This window comes from Calonectris borealis, chromosome 5, assembly GCF_964195595.1.
Source record: "Calonectris borealis chromosome 5, bCalBor7.hap1.2, whole genome shotgun sequence".
In the NCBI taxonomy this organism is placed as follows: domain Eukaryota; kingdom Metazoa; phylum Chordata; class Aves; order Procellariiformes; family Procellariidae; genus Calonectris; species Calonectris borealis.
The window spans coordinates 24,572,515-24,587,572 of record NC_134316.1 but is presented as its reverse complement, the minus strand read 5'-3'; the positions used below and the strand labels follow the sequence as shown (position 1 = coordinate 24,587,572).

The 15,058-nt window shown below is 41.3% G+C and overlaps 1 protein-coding gene across 1 annotated transcript in view; it reads left to right on the top strand.

Annotated features, from left to right (window-relative positions):
• The window catches only part of LOC142082818 (neurexin-3), a 487,905-nt gene that overhangs the window by 292,828 nt on the left and 180,019 nt on the right, over positions 1 to 15,058 (top strand). Inside the window, exons 7-10 of the mRNA XM_075151407.1 lie at positions 1,542 to 1,661; positions 9,823 to 10,204; positions 11,592 to 11,782; positions 12,276 to 12,449. Coding sequence (XP_075007508.1) covers positions 1,542 to 1,661; positions 9,823 to 10,204; positions 11,592 to 11,782; positions 12,276 to 12,449 — 867 coding nt within the window. The remainder of the gene's footprint in view (positions 1 to 1,541; positions 1,662 to 9,822; positions 10,205 to 11,591; positions 11,783 to 12,275; positions 12,450 to 15,058) is intronic.

The window sequence follows — 15,058 nt, the reverse complement described above, 5'->3', positions numbered from 1 at the left end:
GAATCTTCAAGTCGTCTTTTAAAAATTGATCACACATAGTAACAGCACATGTAGTCATCATGCTCAATGAAATGAAGTTTAGCATCCAGATGTGGGAGTCCCTGTATGTACAGTTCCTGGAACAACTTGGAATTCAATGGGGGCTTACACACGGAGCAGCAATTCAACTGACAGTGTGCAAATGAAAAATGGGGGCACAATTTTGTTGCTTTTCAGGTCAACCCACCTGCTGCGTAAAGGTCTTGAAAGCATTTGAAAAGAAAACAGTTTAAATAGAGTAAAATAATGTTTGTCCATTGAAAACTGACCAAAAGAAATGCTGTTCATGGGCTATCTGAATAAAAAGATTGATTTGCTTGTATTGAACAAACATAGAGAAATAATCTGCATATCCGACATTACCAGTGCAGTAAGCTGAGCTGTAGCAGTGCCTCTTGTTGTCCCTGTCCTGTCTCTTTTAATATGTTCAATGTGTCTTGCTTTTTCTTTCTTGGGTTCCCCTTTTGCCAGTTTGAGCAATGGGCCCAGACCTGATGTGCAACAAGTTCTGCTGTCTTCATTCTGCGTTTGTCTGATATACCTGTGTCAAAAAACACTCTAGTACTGTATTGAAATGAGCATAGATGCTTTTAATTTAGCACACACCATTATTCAATTTCACTTAGCATTTGACATGAGTGAGGTGTTCCAGTCCTGTAATCTGAACAATTAATGTTTTAAGTAATTGCCTGTCAACTGTGATGGGTGAGTAGCAAAACTCGACAAATATGGGTAGCACTAATGCTGTTTTCCCAGGAGCATTGTTTGCAAGGGCAACTGTGGTTTTACCCTTTGGAGAAGAAAGAGCTCCTCTTTCCCTTTGGACCTGTAATTCAGGGGGTGAAGTAAGCACCTTATAGCCAGGCTACTTTGCCAAAGAACCTTAGAGCAATCAGCCAGGTTGGTGAGTGGTTGTCTTCCTGTGGTTTTAAATTTTTTAAAAAAAATATTATTTGGGGGGATGGGGTTTGAGATTTTGTGGGGGTTTTTTTTGTGTGTTTTTTTTTTTAAGACTGAAACCAGCCTGGTGTTTGATACCTAAGTGATGAGAAACCAGTGTGATTAAGTTTGAAAAGAATCCCAAGCACCTTGGGGCTGTTGTAAATCCAGATTCTTAGGAGAGCAAAATTCTGCTGTAACGGCTCCACTCTAGAGACATTTCTGTCACCAGCTTGTTTTTCTAATACTGCAGTGCCCTGTACAATGTGACGTTTGGAAATGAATACCATAGCACAAGAGAGATTTCTACCCCTGTTTTAAATGCATGTGACCTCTGGGCTCTGCGGAGGAAGGCACTTCACGGAGTGGAAGAGTTTGTGACTCTGACTTCCCTCTGAGCTGGGAAGGTGTAGGTGTGAGGACTGATTACAGGTCATAACACACCTACGCAATCTACTAGTCTGTATCACACCAGGTTGATTTTGGTGATTTTTTTCCTATTGAGCAAATACTGAACTAAATGGGGGTCTGGCTTTAACTGTCGTACCTATCACCATCCCCAGGCAAGGGACCTGAAACTCTTTATGCTGGGCAGAAACTCAATGACAACGAGTGGCACACTGTTCGGGTAGTTCGGCGAGGAAAGAGCCTCAAGCTGATGGTGGATGATGATGTTGCTGAGGGTAAGTGTGATGTATGAGTATTTTCTGGTCGTTATCTTTGTATCTCTGTTCACAGTCTCTTCTTTGCCATTATAGTCATTCTCCCTGTTCTTGTGTGTATCTTTTTTTTTCCCCCCTTCCTGTTACTTCTTGTATATTTAGTGTTGCTATGTTGAAAACTAATGTTCAGTTCAGAGAGACTAACTGTTCTTAGCCAGCACCAGAAACTTCTGTGACAACTACAATGATATGAAATGTCAGATTAGGGGACAGATGAGCTTGCACGTACCCAAAAATGCAGAGGTGCTAAGCAGCACTTTCTCTTGTGCCAGGCTCTGTTTGGGGTACACTGTGAATATACCTCATTCGTGAACTGCAAATGTGGTGGTTTCCAGTGCTGTGGAATCAAATCCAAGGCTCTCTAAACCTTTCCTCTGTACAAACTTTTCCTTGATGGTAAACCCAGATTTGATAGATGTGTTAGGAAATATGGATTTCTGTCTCTGCTGCTTTTTTTTTGGGGTGTGTTTTTGTTTTGTTTTGTTTTGTTTTTTTTCCCCCAAGCTCCTGTGCTCATGGCTCAGAGCCATCCAGAAGAAAAAACAAATAGAGCAGTTTGTTCCCAAATTCGTTTTAGAGGTTAGGGAGGACCCTAACTCACCAGAGTATATCAGGTTGTAATGTATAGAGTGTGTCAGTTCTTTCTTTTTTCCTTTTTTTCCTTTCCTGCATTTCCTGACAGCTTTTTGAGCTCCTGCTTTTTTCTGTAGAGAAATGTAGTTGAAGGGGGGAAGAAAAGCTGATGTCTCCCAAATTATGAGATTTGCATTGAAACGATCAAGGTACTTAAATTGATTTCCACCCCGCCCTTACAAAAGGTGATACTTTTCTGGTTCAGTTCCCCACAGCTGCAAGAGCCAGAAACTTATTTTTCTTTTTTTGAAGGTCTAAAATTCTCATAGCTGTATATAACTGTAGGAACTGGGTTTTTGAGGAAAACACCAGCAGTCTGAAGGCTGATAATAGTATTGCAAAGAATGGTAACCCTGGATGCAACACTGATATGGGTATGTTCATTTAGTTGTGACCCATGCTGTTTCACCAAATGCTGACGTCCTCTTTTCTAAGTAGCTTCTACTCAGAAGGCAACTAGAAGGAACAGCTGCAGTAGGCAGTGCCAGAATACTATATCCTATCTCTGCAAAAAGTTCTTTTCTACTGTGTGAATGCAATTAATTTTAAGTAATGTGGTAATTAGATTATTTGGAAAGCCATGAGTCAGGATTTTGAAATAAACCCAAAGAAGTGGTTTTGCAGGAAAATGACTTGATATATATTTTCCCTCTGAAGGGAAATGCTGTGCTATATAGGCTGAAAATTTGCAAGAGACAATCACAAACATATCTTTCCCTCTCCTTGTTGGAATTGGCAGAGACTTAGTCAACATTACCTTGTAGGAAAATGAAATTTTATTTAGGAGGGAACTTTCTGAATTAGTGAAACATGCTGGTAAGCATTTCATCCTGTTTATGTCTGCATTAGGAGAACAATTCTTCTGGGTGTGCTTTTTTAGCAAGCACCATGAGATGGCGCACTCTGCATTATCACCTCAATCCCCAAAAAGCCATCTGCCTTTTTGAAACTGAGTTTATAAATAATAATGATATAATTCTATACTAAAATAGGATGTGCATATGTACATGTATATGAATTACATAATTAAAGATGCATTACAACTAAAAATATCTGTTAAAAGAATGCCATCATGGCAAAGTCAAAAGTCAGAAAAGCCAGAGTTAAGGTTTTCTGTGCAATCAGCATCCCACTTCCTTGGGCAGATGATACAGTCTTCAATGATGTGGTCACATAGATTTTTCCACAGGATTCTTGCTGTCTTTAGGTATAGATCAGAAGTCTAAATTGGGCCCCCAGTAAAAATAAACAACCTATTTGATTGCCGCCTTCTTTCTTATTACTTGTTTGGAACAATGCATACCAACTAAATTTTGCTCTAAATATAGAGCTGTTGTTTTTTCCCCCTTTTTTTTTGTGTGTGTGTGTTGTGTGCTACTCATCAATATGTTTATACAGAGCTAAGAAGCTGTAACTGGATTTATTCCCATGTCTATGTTATATGAAGTGAGTAGGTGTCTTTTTTTCCCATTTTACAGGTTTGGAAACAAGGCACCAGATTAAAGTTGGATGTATTTGGTAGCAATTTGACATGATTTTTCAGTCATTTGCATGCGCAAATACTCAGCATGTCTGTAAATTGGATCCTGTAAATTAGCTCAACTCTGCTACTTGGAGAATTAGGTCTAGACAATTAATGACAACCTGTGAAAAATTTGCAATGAAGTGACTGACTTGGCTTCCTGTAGGACATCTAAGAGGGAAACAGAATCCAGTTCCTCTGAACAGCATTGTGCTGCTTAATCACAAAACCCTCCTCCCACATTCCCCCCCGCCTCAGAACAGACCTCAGAACATCAGCGATAAATGAAACACAAATATAGCAGTCATATTCCTTCCTACAACATCTTGCTAGCACCCAAATACCGCAGGGGAGTCTGGAGTTTTTTCTGTCTGCTACCACTTGAACTAAAGAGCTGCTGATGGCTGTAGTAGTTACAAAACTCTCTACAGAGCACAGTGGAGGAATTAGAGGAGAGCTCTGCAGATGAGGCTGACGGCTAATTAAATCAGAAAATACTGGATTTCACTCCATGATTTCTTAAGAAAATGCATCTCTGTCCTGATTCTGGTCTTGTATTGTCATGTCCTTTTCAGCTTTTCATTGAACTACTCCTAACTTTCTGCACTACCACTGTCCTATTTTTCTTAAGCCAGTCCCAGTTTTCTCATTTTTCACCTTTTCTGGGTTTCACCTAAAATTCTGGGTTCACCTCTTCCAACCTCCCTCACTCCATTTCTAATGCCCCCTATATTTGGGTTCCCTGTCCCTGTGTACTCCAGACTTCACAGGCCTGGCTTTTCTTTCCTACTCTGGCAACAACTTCTTCTTTGCATTTCTCTAAGAGTGGAAGAGCTAAGGAGAGGAGTTTTCTTGCTCTTGGTCCATGACATCTCTACATCTTATTTTTTCTAATCTTTTGAAGTAAAGAAGTGGGATTTTTTTTTTTAAAGTGATTTTTAAGATTTTATTTTATTTTTAAGAAAATACAATTCTTCTGGTTTGGAAAAATATGAAATTTTCATTTGCTAACACTAAAACTGAAACAGCCCCCAATAATCACAGTAGTGGAAGTGAGATGGTTTGTCTAAACAAACTTTCCCATGTACAGTTTCAGTTCCTGTGAACTGGCATTTTTCAAACTAAAATATTATTATTTCTGGTAAAGGACTGTTTCAGGATTTAAAAACATTTGCATTGGTACTGACACTTGAATTTCTGAATAGTCAGAAACATGTGACTCTCTTGTAAGTTTGTCCAGCTGTATCTGCTTGGGTTGAAGCTTTCCATGTCAATGGTCTTTGTATAATTGTCTTTAAATTTAGATCCACTGCTAAAATTAGGAATAAGTGGAAAAAATAGTTTTGCGTAATATTTTCCCTTCATATTTTGAATAGATACTTGAGAACATTTTTTCTAATAACTGTGCTTGTTTGCTGTCTTTGCAAAAACTTGATCACATTTGGACAAAATATAAACTGAAAAATTGCACTTTGTACATGATCATGAGAGGTGATTTAGGAATATTTCAGTGTTTCAAGAAGACCTAAGCAAGAAAGAGACCATCAGTTCGTTTAATCTGACTACTTATACATCACAAGCCAGGATGTATCATCCAAATGTCTCATAAATGTTTTCTGCTTTCATTCTATCCCCAACAGAAAAAAAGAATATGTTGCGAATAGTAGGAAAAGTCTTGAAATGCCTATCACTATATCTTTTTTTTGTCTTTTAATGCCTGGGAACTGTTCAGGTGAGAAATGCTAGGAGATTTCAGGAGATAGCACAGAATATGAGAAAGCTTGTAAGTCCCAGTTGATATGAACCAGGGAATTAAAAGAGGAGTTTGTCCTGGACTCAGCTATGGTGATCGGTGTGACTCTCAGGTCACAATGACTCAGAAATACCTCTTGCAATGATTAGTCAAGAGTTGCATATATGCTAACTGACCAGCAGATGCAATCAGCAGGATATTATTGCTAAATTTTGTCTGTCTGTAGCATACTGGAAACATTTATTCAGGTCTTTATCCAGGTGTCAATTTTTCACAAAACTAGTATGAATTTAAATGAAATTTTTTGTCCTTTCTCTTCTTTTAAACCTAAGTGAATTTGACCAGCACGTTAAAATGTTATTGGAGGCAGAGGGCCCAACATGTAGTGTGATTGTTTCCTTTGGAAAACTTTATAAAACGAAGGACTTTACCTGTGCAGTAATTATATTAGCAACATACTAGAAGGTTAAGTAGAGAAACATGCAAAAGTAGGGAAAAGTTGAAAGTAGATAGGTTGGTGTTTGTATTCATTTTGATGTTGTCTAATTTCGTATTTCCTGCTGTCCTTTTTCCACAGGAGCTTTGGTTACATTAAGAAAGGACGATACAGCAAACAGGTTGACATAGGTCTTTGTATTAAAGGAGGTGCTTGTTTTTAAGATCCCCTTTGAAAAGTCTGTAGTGAATGAGACATAACATGGTAAAAAAGAGGAAAGGGACCTCTATGTAAGGCATGTGAATACAGCCCAGAGGAATTGACTTCTCTACATCAGAGTTCCTATGGAAAGCTGGATAAGTCCCTTGAAGTCAGATCTTTCACAGTTGATCAATAATTGTACCTGTCCTTTTGGGAGGTACTCATTTGGGATTGTGGATCTGTGGTGGGTTGACCCTGGCTGGACGCCAGGTGCCCACCAAATCTATCACTCCTCTCCTTAGCTGGATAGGGGAGAGAAAATATAACCGAAAGGCTCATGGGTCGAGATAAAGACAGGGCGATCACTCAGCAATTACTGTCGTGGGCAAAACAGACTCAACTTGGGGAAAAATAATTTATTACCAATCAAATCAGAGTGGGATAATGAGAAATGAAACAAAATCTTAAAAACACCTTCCCCCTGCCCCTCCCTTCTTCCTGGCTCAACTTTACTCCCAATTTTCTCTACCTCCTCCCCCACCAGTGGTGCAGGGGGACAGGGAGTGGGGGTTGCAGTCAGTTCATCACACGTTGTCTCTGCAGCTCCTTCCTCCTCAGGGGGAGGACTCCTCACACTCTTCCCCTCCTCCAGTGTGGGGTCCCTCCCATGGGAGACAGTCCTCCATGAACTTCTCCAACGTGGGTCCTTCCCAAGGGCTGCAGTTCTTCATGAACTGCTCCAGTGTGGGCCCTTTCCACAGGGTGCAGTCCTTCAGGACCAGACTGCTCCAGCATGGGTCCCCCACGGGGTCACAAGTCTTGCCCGCAAACCTGCTTCAGCGTGGGCTCCTCTCCCCACAGGTTCACAGGTCCTGCCAGGAGCCTGCTCCAGCACGGGCTTCCCATGGGGTCACACCCTCCTTTGGGCGCATGCACCTGCTCTGGTGTGGGATCCTCCACGGGCTGCAGGTGGATATCTGCTCCATGGTTAACCCCTGTGGGCAGCAGGGGGACAGCCTGCCTCACCATGGTCTTCACCACAGACTGCAGAGGAATCTCTGCTCTGGTGCCTGGAGCACCTCCTCCCCTCTTTCTTCACTGACCTTGGTGTCTGCAGAGTTGTTGCTCTCACATATTCTCACTCCTTTCTCTGGCTGCAGTTGCTGTCGTGCAGGTTTTTCCTTTTTTTCCCCTTCTTAAATAAGTTATCACAGAGGTGCTACTACTATCGCTGATGGGCTTGGCCTTGGCCAGTGGCGGGTCTGTCTTGGAGCTGACTGGCATTGGCTTTATCAGACATAGGGGAAGCTTCCAGCAGCTTCTCACAGAAGTCACCCCCATAGCCCCCCCGCTACCAAAACTTTGCCATGCAAACCCAATACAGGATCTTATTTCTAGAAGTGCCGAGCCTCAAAACCAGTACGTGCTCTGAAGTTGTTACATATTCCACTAAATTGAATGTCAAATATTTTTTTTGAGATCCCAAACTATTTATATATTGATCTCTCTGTTCCTCAGCTTTGTGTATATAAAATTAAAAGTAATATTCCTTAATCTTGCAGGAGTGGTAGAAGATGAAGTGAATATTTGAGGATAATTAGCATACTGTGCTGCTGAACTTGTGGGTTGACCATGGCTGGCTGCCAGACACCCACCCAGCTGCTCTCTCGTTCCCTCTCCTCAATAGAACAGGGGAGAAAATAGGATGGGAAGGCTCATGGTTCAAGATAAAGATAGGGCAATCGCTTACCAATTACTGTCATGGACAAACCAGGCTTGGCTTGGGGAAAATTAATTTAATTTATTGCTAATTAAAACCAGAGTTGTATGGTGAGAAACAAAGACAAAAAGTAAAACACCCTCCCCCAGCCCCTCCTTTTCTCAGGTTTCCTCCTTCGTTCCTGACTCTTCTATCTCCCCCGCCCCACGCAGCAGTGCAGGGAGTGGGGAATGGTGGCTGTGGTCAGTCTGTAGCAGCTCCTCTCTGCCGCTCCTTCCTCCTCACACTTTTCCCCTGATCCAGTGTGGGTCCTTCCCATGGGCGGCAATCCTTCATGAAGTGCTCCAGCATGGGTCCTCTTCACAGGCTGTCAGGAAAACCTGCTCCAGTGTGGGCTCTTCGTGGGCCGCAGTTCCTTCAGGAAATATCCACCTGCTGTGGCATGGGGCTCCTCCATGGGCTGCGGTGTGGGTGTCTGCTCTATCATGGTCTTCTCCACGGGCTACTGGAGAATTTCCACTCTGGTGCCTGAGGTGACTTTTCCCCACCTCCTTTTCTGACCTTGGTGTTCAAAGGGGTTTTGGTGTGGGTTTTTTCCCTTTGTTCCTCACTCATGGGCAGCATTTTGCCCTTTCTTAAACACATTTTCCCCCAGGCACCACAGTCTTGGCTGAGGGGCTCAGCTGTGCCCTGAGGAAGGTCGGGTGGAGCCGGCTGTGTCCGGCACGGAGCAGCCCCAGCCTCTCCTCACAGAGGCCACCACGCAGCCAGCACCTTGCCACATAAATTCAATCCAACATTGCAGAAAATTTCATGAGAGAAAAAAATAACAGCGTATTTGTAGCAGAGTTTGAATAATGGTTGTACACTAAATGATGAGAAAACAATTAAATGTTGAGTGATTAATGAATTTGATATTATTCCTGTTATATATGAAATGGCAGAAGACCTGTGTAGAAAGGATACTTGCTTGTGTGACCAAATAGTTAAAACTATCTTAATGAAGAACTATAGAGGACTAAAATAAGGTTGTTTGTAATGATTTTCATTCTGATGTTGCCCAACTTGTCTTTGTACTCAAACCAGTCTTTTAGCATACTGTTGTATTTCATCTGTCTGTGTGGATTCTGTGTCTGTACGATGGCTAGCACGCTTACTGAAACATTTAAATATGCTTCAAGGGTAGTTTGGCATATTTGGTATACTGAATAGCTTGAATATTTTAATTGAGAGGTTAAAATCCGTCACAATGTGACAAATAGCCCAAGTGGTAGGTTGATGATTTAAATACATGGAAGGCTTTTTGCCTGTTGCATTCTTGTGTGTTTCCCTCCTGCCGTGCTCTTAAAACAAAAGAAATAACATCAGGCACCAGGAGAGAATGACTGACTGAATAAATACTAGCAAGTTTATGACTGTTCTTACTTGTCATTCTGTTTATAATAATCTATGTTTATTGAGTGTTTTCAGGAAGTGCACTTGTAAGAGTTGTTTCGGAAGTCTGAATCGTTTGGTAGATGGACTGTTGGATCAAACAGATCACTGTAGGCTTTAAGGGAGAGACCTAGTCGTCTTTGCAAACAAGGAAGTCTGCGAAGCACAGGGAAAAATACAGAGCTTGCTGCCCATGACCCTTTAGTCCTGTCTTCTCTCTTCTGCCAGGTTTTGGCAACTGCTAGACTCAAGCCTCTCCACCAAGAGTCTATACATTCATTCTTATGCAAGCTGCTGAACAGTGATCAGATAGGATTAAGTTAGTACTGCTGTTAGTTTGGAAACTGGAGGGTGAAGGGCTCCGTACAACCTGTTACTGACCTCTAGGCTTTCTGTGTGTTCCTCCTTGTTTCTGTCCTTCAGGCACAATGGTTGGTGATCACACCCGCTTGGAGTTCCACAACATCGAGACAGGGATCATGACGGAGAAACGGTACATCTCTGTCATCCCCTCCAGCTTCATTGGCCACCTCCAGAGCCTCATGTTCAATGGGATGCTCTACATTGACCTGTGCAAGAATGGTGACATTGACTATTGCGAGCTGAAGGCACGCTTTGGTCTCCGCAACATTATAGCTGACCCTGTGACGTTCAAGACCAAGAGCAGCTACCTGAGCTTGGCCACCTTGCAGGCTTATACATCCATGCACCTCTTCTTTCAGTTCAAGACGACCTCAGCTGATGGTTTCATCCTCTTTAACAGTGGTGATGGCAATGACTTTATTGCAGTTGAACTAGTCAAGGGGTAAGTGACTTTCTGCTATGTTCTACCAGCTTATTTATAGATAAACTTACTTATAGGTAAGCTTAAAATGCTTGCATAAAGAGAAATTCACCTCATATTCATGTTTTCTGTTTGCTGAGGTGTACGACAAAGCACTTAGACATAAACACTGAAGCTTAAGACTCCTGATTTTATCGCGAGCTTCCCCCTGTAGCTGAGGGAAAGACACTTTTACAGTGTGAAACATTAATGTTTTAAGTCCTTTGGATCTAGCTAGGCTAACATTTTGTCCTGTTAACCTTGCAGAATAGCACAGAGGAGGAGAACACGTGCTGAGGGCTCTGAGACTCTCTTCCTCCTTTTATTTTTTTTTTTTTCCCCTGTAAAAGACTTGTCGTGTTTCTGCCATCTCCACTGAAGGAAAAAAAGAGCATATGGGCTGCTGAATTTGTATTTCTTCTGGTGGTGCTTGAGGAAGAGCGAACTCAGCTTGCTTTTGAACCGCTATATTCTTTTCTCAAGACCAATAACTTATTAAAAAAAATCTTTTGTTAGCAGAACAAATTTTGATGTTTTATACTCATCTAATCACAGTAGACATGTTTTCCACAAATACAGTTCACTAGTCCTGTTTATTTCAGTATAACTATAGTTCAATCCTGTTTCATTTTTAACTTTGCGCATATTTCTGTAAGTGGGATGTTGAGTAATAAAAAAAAGCAAGAGTCACGAGCTCCTGCTGCTCTGTCAAGAGTTGAATTTTTTTGTCTTTTTTTTCCTTTAAGTAGAATATTTCTCTTCTATCCTCAGGTGGATTTCTGTTTGAACTATATAAATAATTCGGGGTAATGCTCTCATAACTTCAGTCTTTATTAGGTCTTTATTTTTTGCCAAAAGCTTTGCTAATTGTTTTCCAGCTGTTTGAATAAGCCTAGGATCACATGTGAATTTTAGTACAATATTTTGAGTGAGTTTCCCAACTAACTTCTTAAGGGAGTTATTCAAAACTCAGAATAAATCTGGGGAATATGTGCCCCAAATGAGCATATCTAGTGTTGCTCTCCAGTACATTTATCAATATTACCAATTTTAAAAATAATTATGTGCACAGACAAGATTTTTGTGGATCTGTGATAACTTTGTGAAAAAGAGAAATGCTTTATGGTTAGAATCTGATTCCTCCAAATGTCGTCATCTCAAAATACTAATCCTTACAGTGTCTTGGTGGAAAGAAAACAACTATATCTTTTCAAATCAGTGGCTAATGTTTTGGCTTACTAGAACTTTCTAACCCAGAGATCCTTCCCTTCATGACTTTTGAGAGTTAATTTATCAACTCTGGCTAGAATAAGGGTCAGTAACGCTGGAGTTCTTACACAATTTTAACTAGTTCTTGCTATGTTTACAGGTATATCCACTATGTGTTTGACCTTGGAAACGGACCTAATGTTATCAAAGGCAATAGTGATCGTCCTCTTAACGACAACCAATGGCACAATGTCGTCATCACCAGAGATAACAGTAACACACACAGCCTAAAAGTGGACACGAAGGTGGTCACTCAGGTTATCAATGGTGCCAAAAATCTGGATCTTAAAGGTAAATTCTACAAGACTGACAGTTCTCCTCTTTATTCTTGCAGGGCTGAACCAGTAAGCAAGAGAAAGCTTGCAGGAACTGTGCATTACAGAATAGTAAATCTGGAATTTGCGGATTTTGGCTTTCAATTTCATTTTTCTCTTTTTCTGTTTGGCAACTTCCTGTAGCAGAACAGTTTGCATATTTTGCTTTTTCAGAAACTGATTGTCATCCTATGGTTTTTCCCGGTTAAGATGCAATTTCAACTGGGTTTTTTCGGTGTGGGTATATTAGGTTTTGTTTTGGGTGTTTTTTGTTGTTTGGTGGTGGTTGGTTGGGGTTTTTTTTTTTGTAGTAAAGGAGACAGAAATGACTTCTTGCACAATATCTTGCTCTGCTTTTAACTTTTTCTAAGCAGCTGTTCAGCTTGCTATATTCTTGTTGGGAGGGGGGAAGCCACTCTAGAAGGTATGTAACTTCGTCCTTTTTGTATGTTTGCCCCTTTCTCCTCTAGGTGATCTCTACATTGCTGGCCTAGCTCAAGGCATGTATAGCAACCTTCCGAAGCTAGTGGCCTCACGTGATGGATTTCAGGGCTGTCTAGCATCTGTGGACTTAAATGGGCGTCTGCCTGATCTAATCAATGACGCTCTGCACCGCAGTGGGCAGATTGAGCGCGGATGCGAAGGTATAATTGATTTCAGAGAAGTTCTCCTCTCAAGCACTCCCCTCTTACTTCATTGCTGCCCTCTGTGCACCTACTTGTCCACATTACTGTCCATTTCATTAGTTTGCTTTCATTGTGACTTCCTTCACTACACTTACGTCTTCCAAATGGTCCCAAATGCAGCTTAAGGATAGCTAGCTTCTGCGAGTGGCTTAGGAGTTGTTCTCTTGCATACTCCATCCCCTATGAGGTGGTACCTCCAGTAGTGGAAAGGATGGTACTGCGGATGGACTATTATTTACTAGTACTTTTCTCAGAGTGGTTTATTAACATTACAGTACTCTTAAAATACTTTCGAGCCTTCAATTCACTTATGCTTCAGAGCACTCTTTTTTGGGATCCACAGAAGTAAGTATTTTGAAGACCAAGTAGAGGCAGGGGAAATGGAAGGTAGAGGGAACTGAAGGGTGAAGATCAGACGAAAACAGGAGTTCCTTTTTCAGGAAGTGGGCCTCCAATGAAAGCACTGGGGGCATTGTCTCTGATGTCTGGAAAACCTTTCTCTTCTGTAGTTTCTCTTTTCCAGCCAGTTTAGAAACAAATGGGATGTGGGTGACTTTTTGAAGCATGTAAATAGTAGTGATTTCTTGAAGCTTCTTTAAATAATTTACTGTTCCTCCTAAGCTCCCATTGATTAAAACAATATTGACATCAGCAGCACTGACTCAGTAACATGCATATAGCATCGATTCCCAAAGCACTTGGGATACTTACCATCAAAAAACCCAAAGTTTTGCTGGCTGGGTTAAAGGAAAATCACCATTATGTCTACCTCCACTGAATACCAGTCTGCTGGGTTGGTTATCAGTCACTAGAGGAAGATAGTTTTATCATTAAATTGTCTGGTATGCATGTTTGCTAAGAAGATGTATGTCCCGAACTGATCCTTCAAGACAGGACTTCACAAAGTGAAATTACTCCTTGATGGTGTTTCCCTACTGTGTCAAGGTTACAGGTTACATCATGTTGAAGACTTGCCACTTGTCGAGACTGACCGTTCTTAGGATTGAAAGTATCATCTTAGTGCTATCTTTGAGTAGTCATGAAACACCAAATTGGCAGTCCAATAAATTTGATCCCTTCCTTGTCTCCCAGTGTTCTGGTTGGCTGGGAGCTCCTGTGCCTCAGTCCTTCTTCCACACTCCCACAATAATACTCTGGTTTGTGAGAATTTTGTGTCCTGTCACAAGAGCTCACTCAATGTCAACTCCAATTTCACAGCATTGGTGAGTGCTGCACAGCTGTTCTTTTTTCTTTCTGCTGTATTTAATAGTGTCTGTTAACAACATTGTTCCTTGTGGAAATGAGCATAGTGTAGCAGAACTTGTGGCTTTGCCCATTTGTGGCAGAGCCAAAATGCCAAAAGTGCACCTTCTCTATGTTGTTGTTTACAAGGTTCAAGGAAAAAAAATGCATTTGGGGTTTTTTTGAAAATGTCTTTTCTGATTATCCTTGGTGCACGGAAAGCTATTCCTTAATATTAGTGATTTCTGGTAATTCTTCTATTTAAAATTAGCTTAATCTGTTGGCTATATAGCTTGCATGTTATCTCTACTAGCTCTTCTCCTTCAGAGGACCTGAACTAACCTGTTGTTCTGTGTGTGGCTCAGGAACAGAGTCATGATGCTTTCCCAGAAGACTCTGCACCATTATTAGAGCAATAGTGTTTCATTCTCCTGTACCCAGTGTAGTTCTTTGATTTAGTGTCCTATTACTGAGGTTGTGTAATGTCAGTGCCGCTCCCAAAACACGTAACGTGGCACTTAACTTTGTCTGTGTGCCAGTCTGGTACCAGCACAGCTGCTGCCTGAATGTGGAGATTGGTTCAGTCTTAGAAATGTCAGGAATGTGAACTCCCCTTCTTTTCTAAACCCCTTCAAACAAGATTCAAAGTTGGAGACAGACCTAAAAAAACTGGGTGGGAAGGTCAATGATGGCCCTCATTCTGCCTTTGGAAGAACTTGATCTTGCTTGATCTTTCTCTAAGGAAAGAAAATATCTAAGCATGTTCGGTCCTTATTTAAGGACCATCTGAAGTGTTCTTGGGTGCAGTCTTAACAATGTTTTTAAGGGCCGAAGTCCCAAGCAGTTCTTGCTGTCTGATGTTTAAATATTTGTAATAAACAATTGCAGGCTTTTTGCATGAATAGTTGTGCTGTGTGTTGATTTGCAGGACATGTCCTTATTTCATCACGAAGGGCAGTGGGACCACATACATAATGAGAAAATGCATGCTTAAAGAAATGTCATTCCATCCCCACATGTGAATCTTGCCTTCTAAATGTGGTGTGAGAGAGATTTCTGCTAATGCTTGTCTCTTGTTGCGGCTTTGCTTTCAGAAGCAGAGGAGATTACAAGGTGGCAGCTGTTTTCTCTGAAACTGTCAGTTTGATCTCGGGACAGAATCAAAGGATGTGGGGAGGAAGGAAGCCTGGAGAGTAGTGAAATGTAGGTCAGGAGGCAGCACTGTCCCACCTAAGACCAGACCAATACCACTACAAATGGGTGACATCATTGCATCCTGTTTGCATTTGTTCTCTCTATTCATGTGTTTCAGTACCCTATTCCAT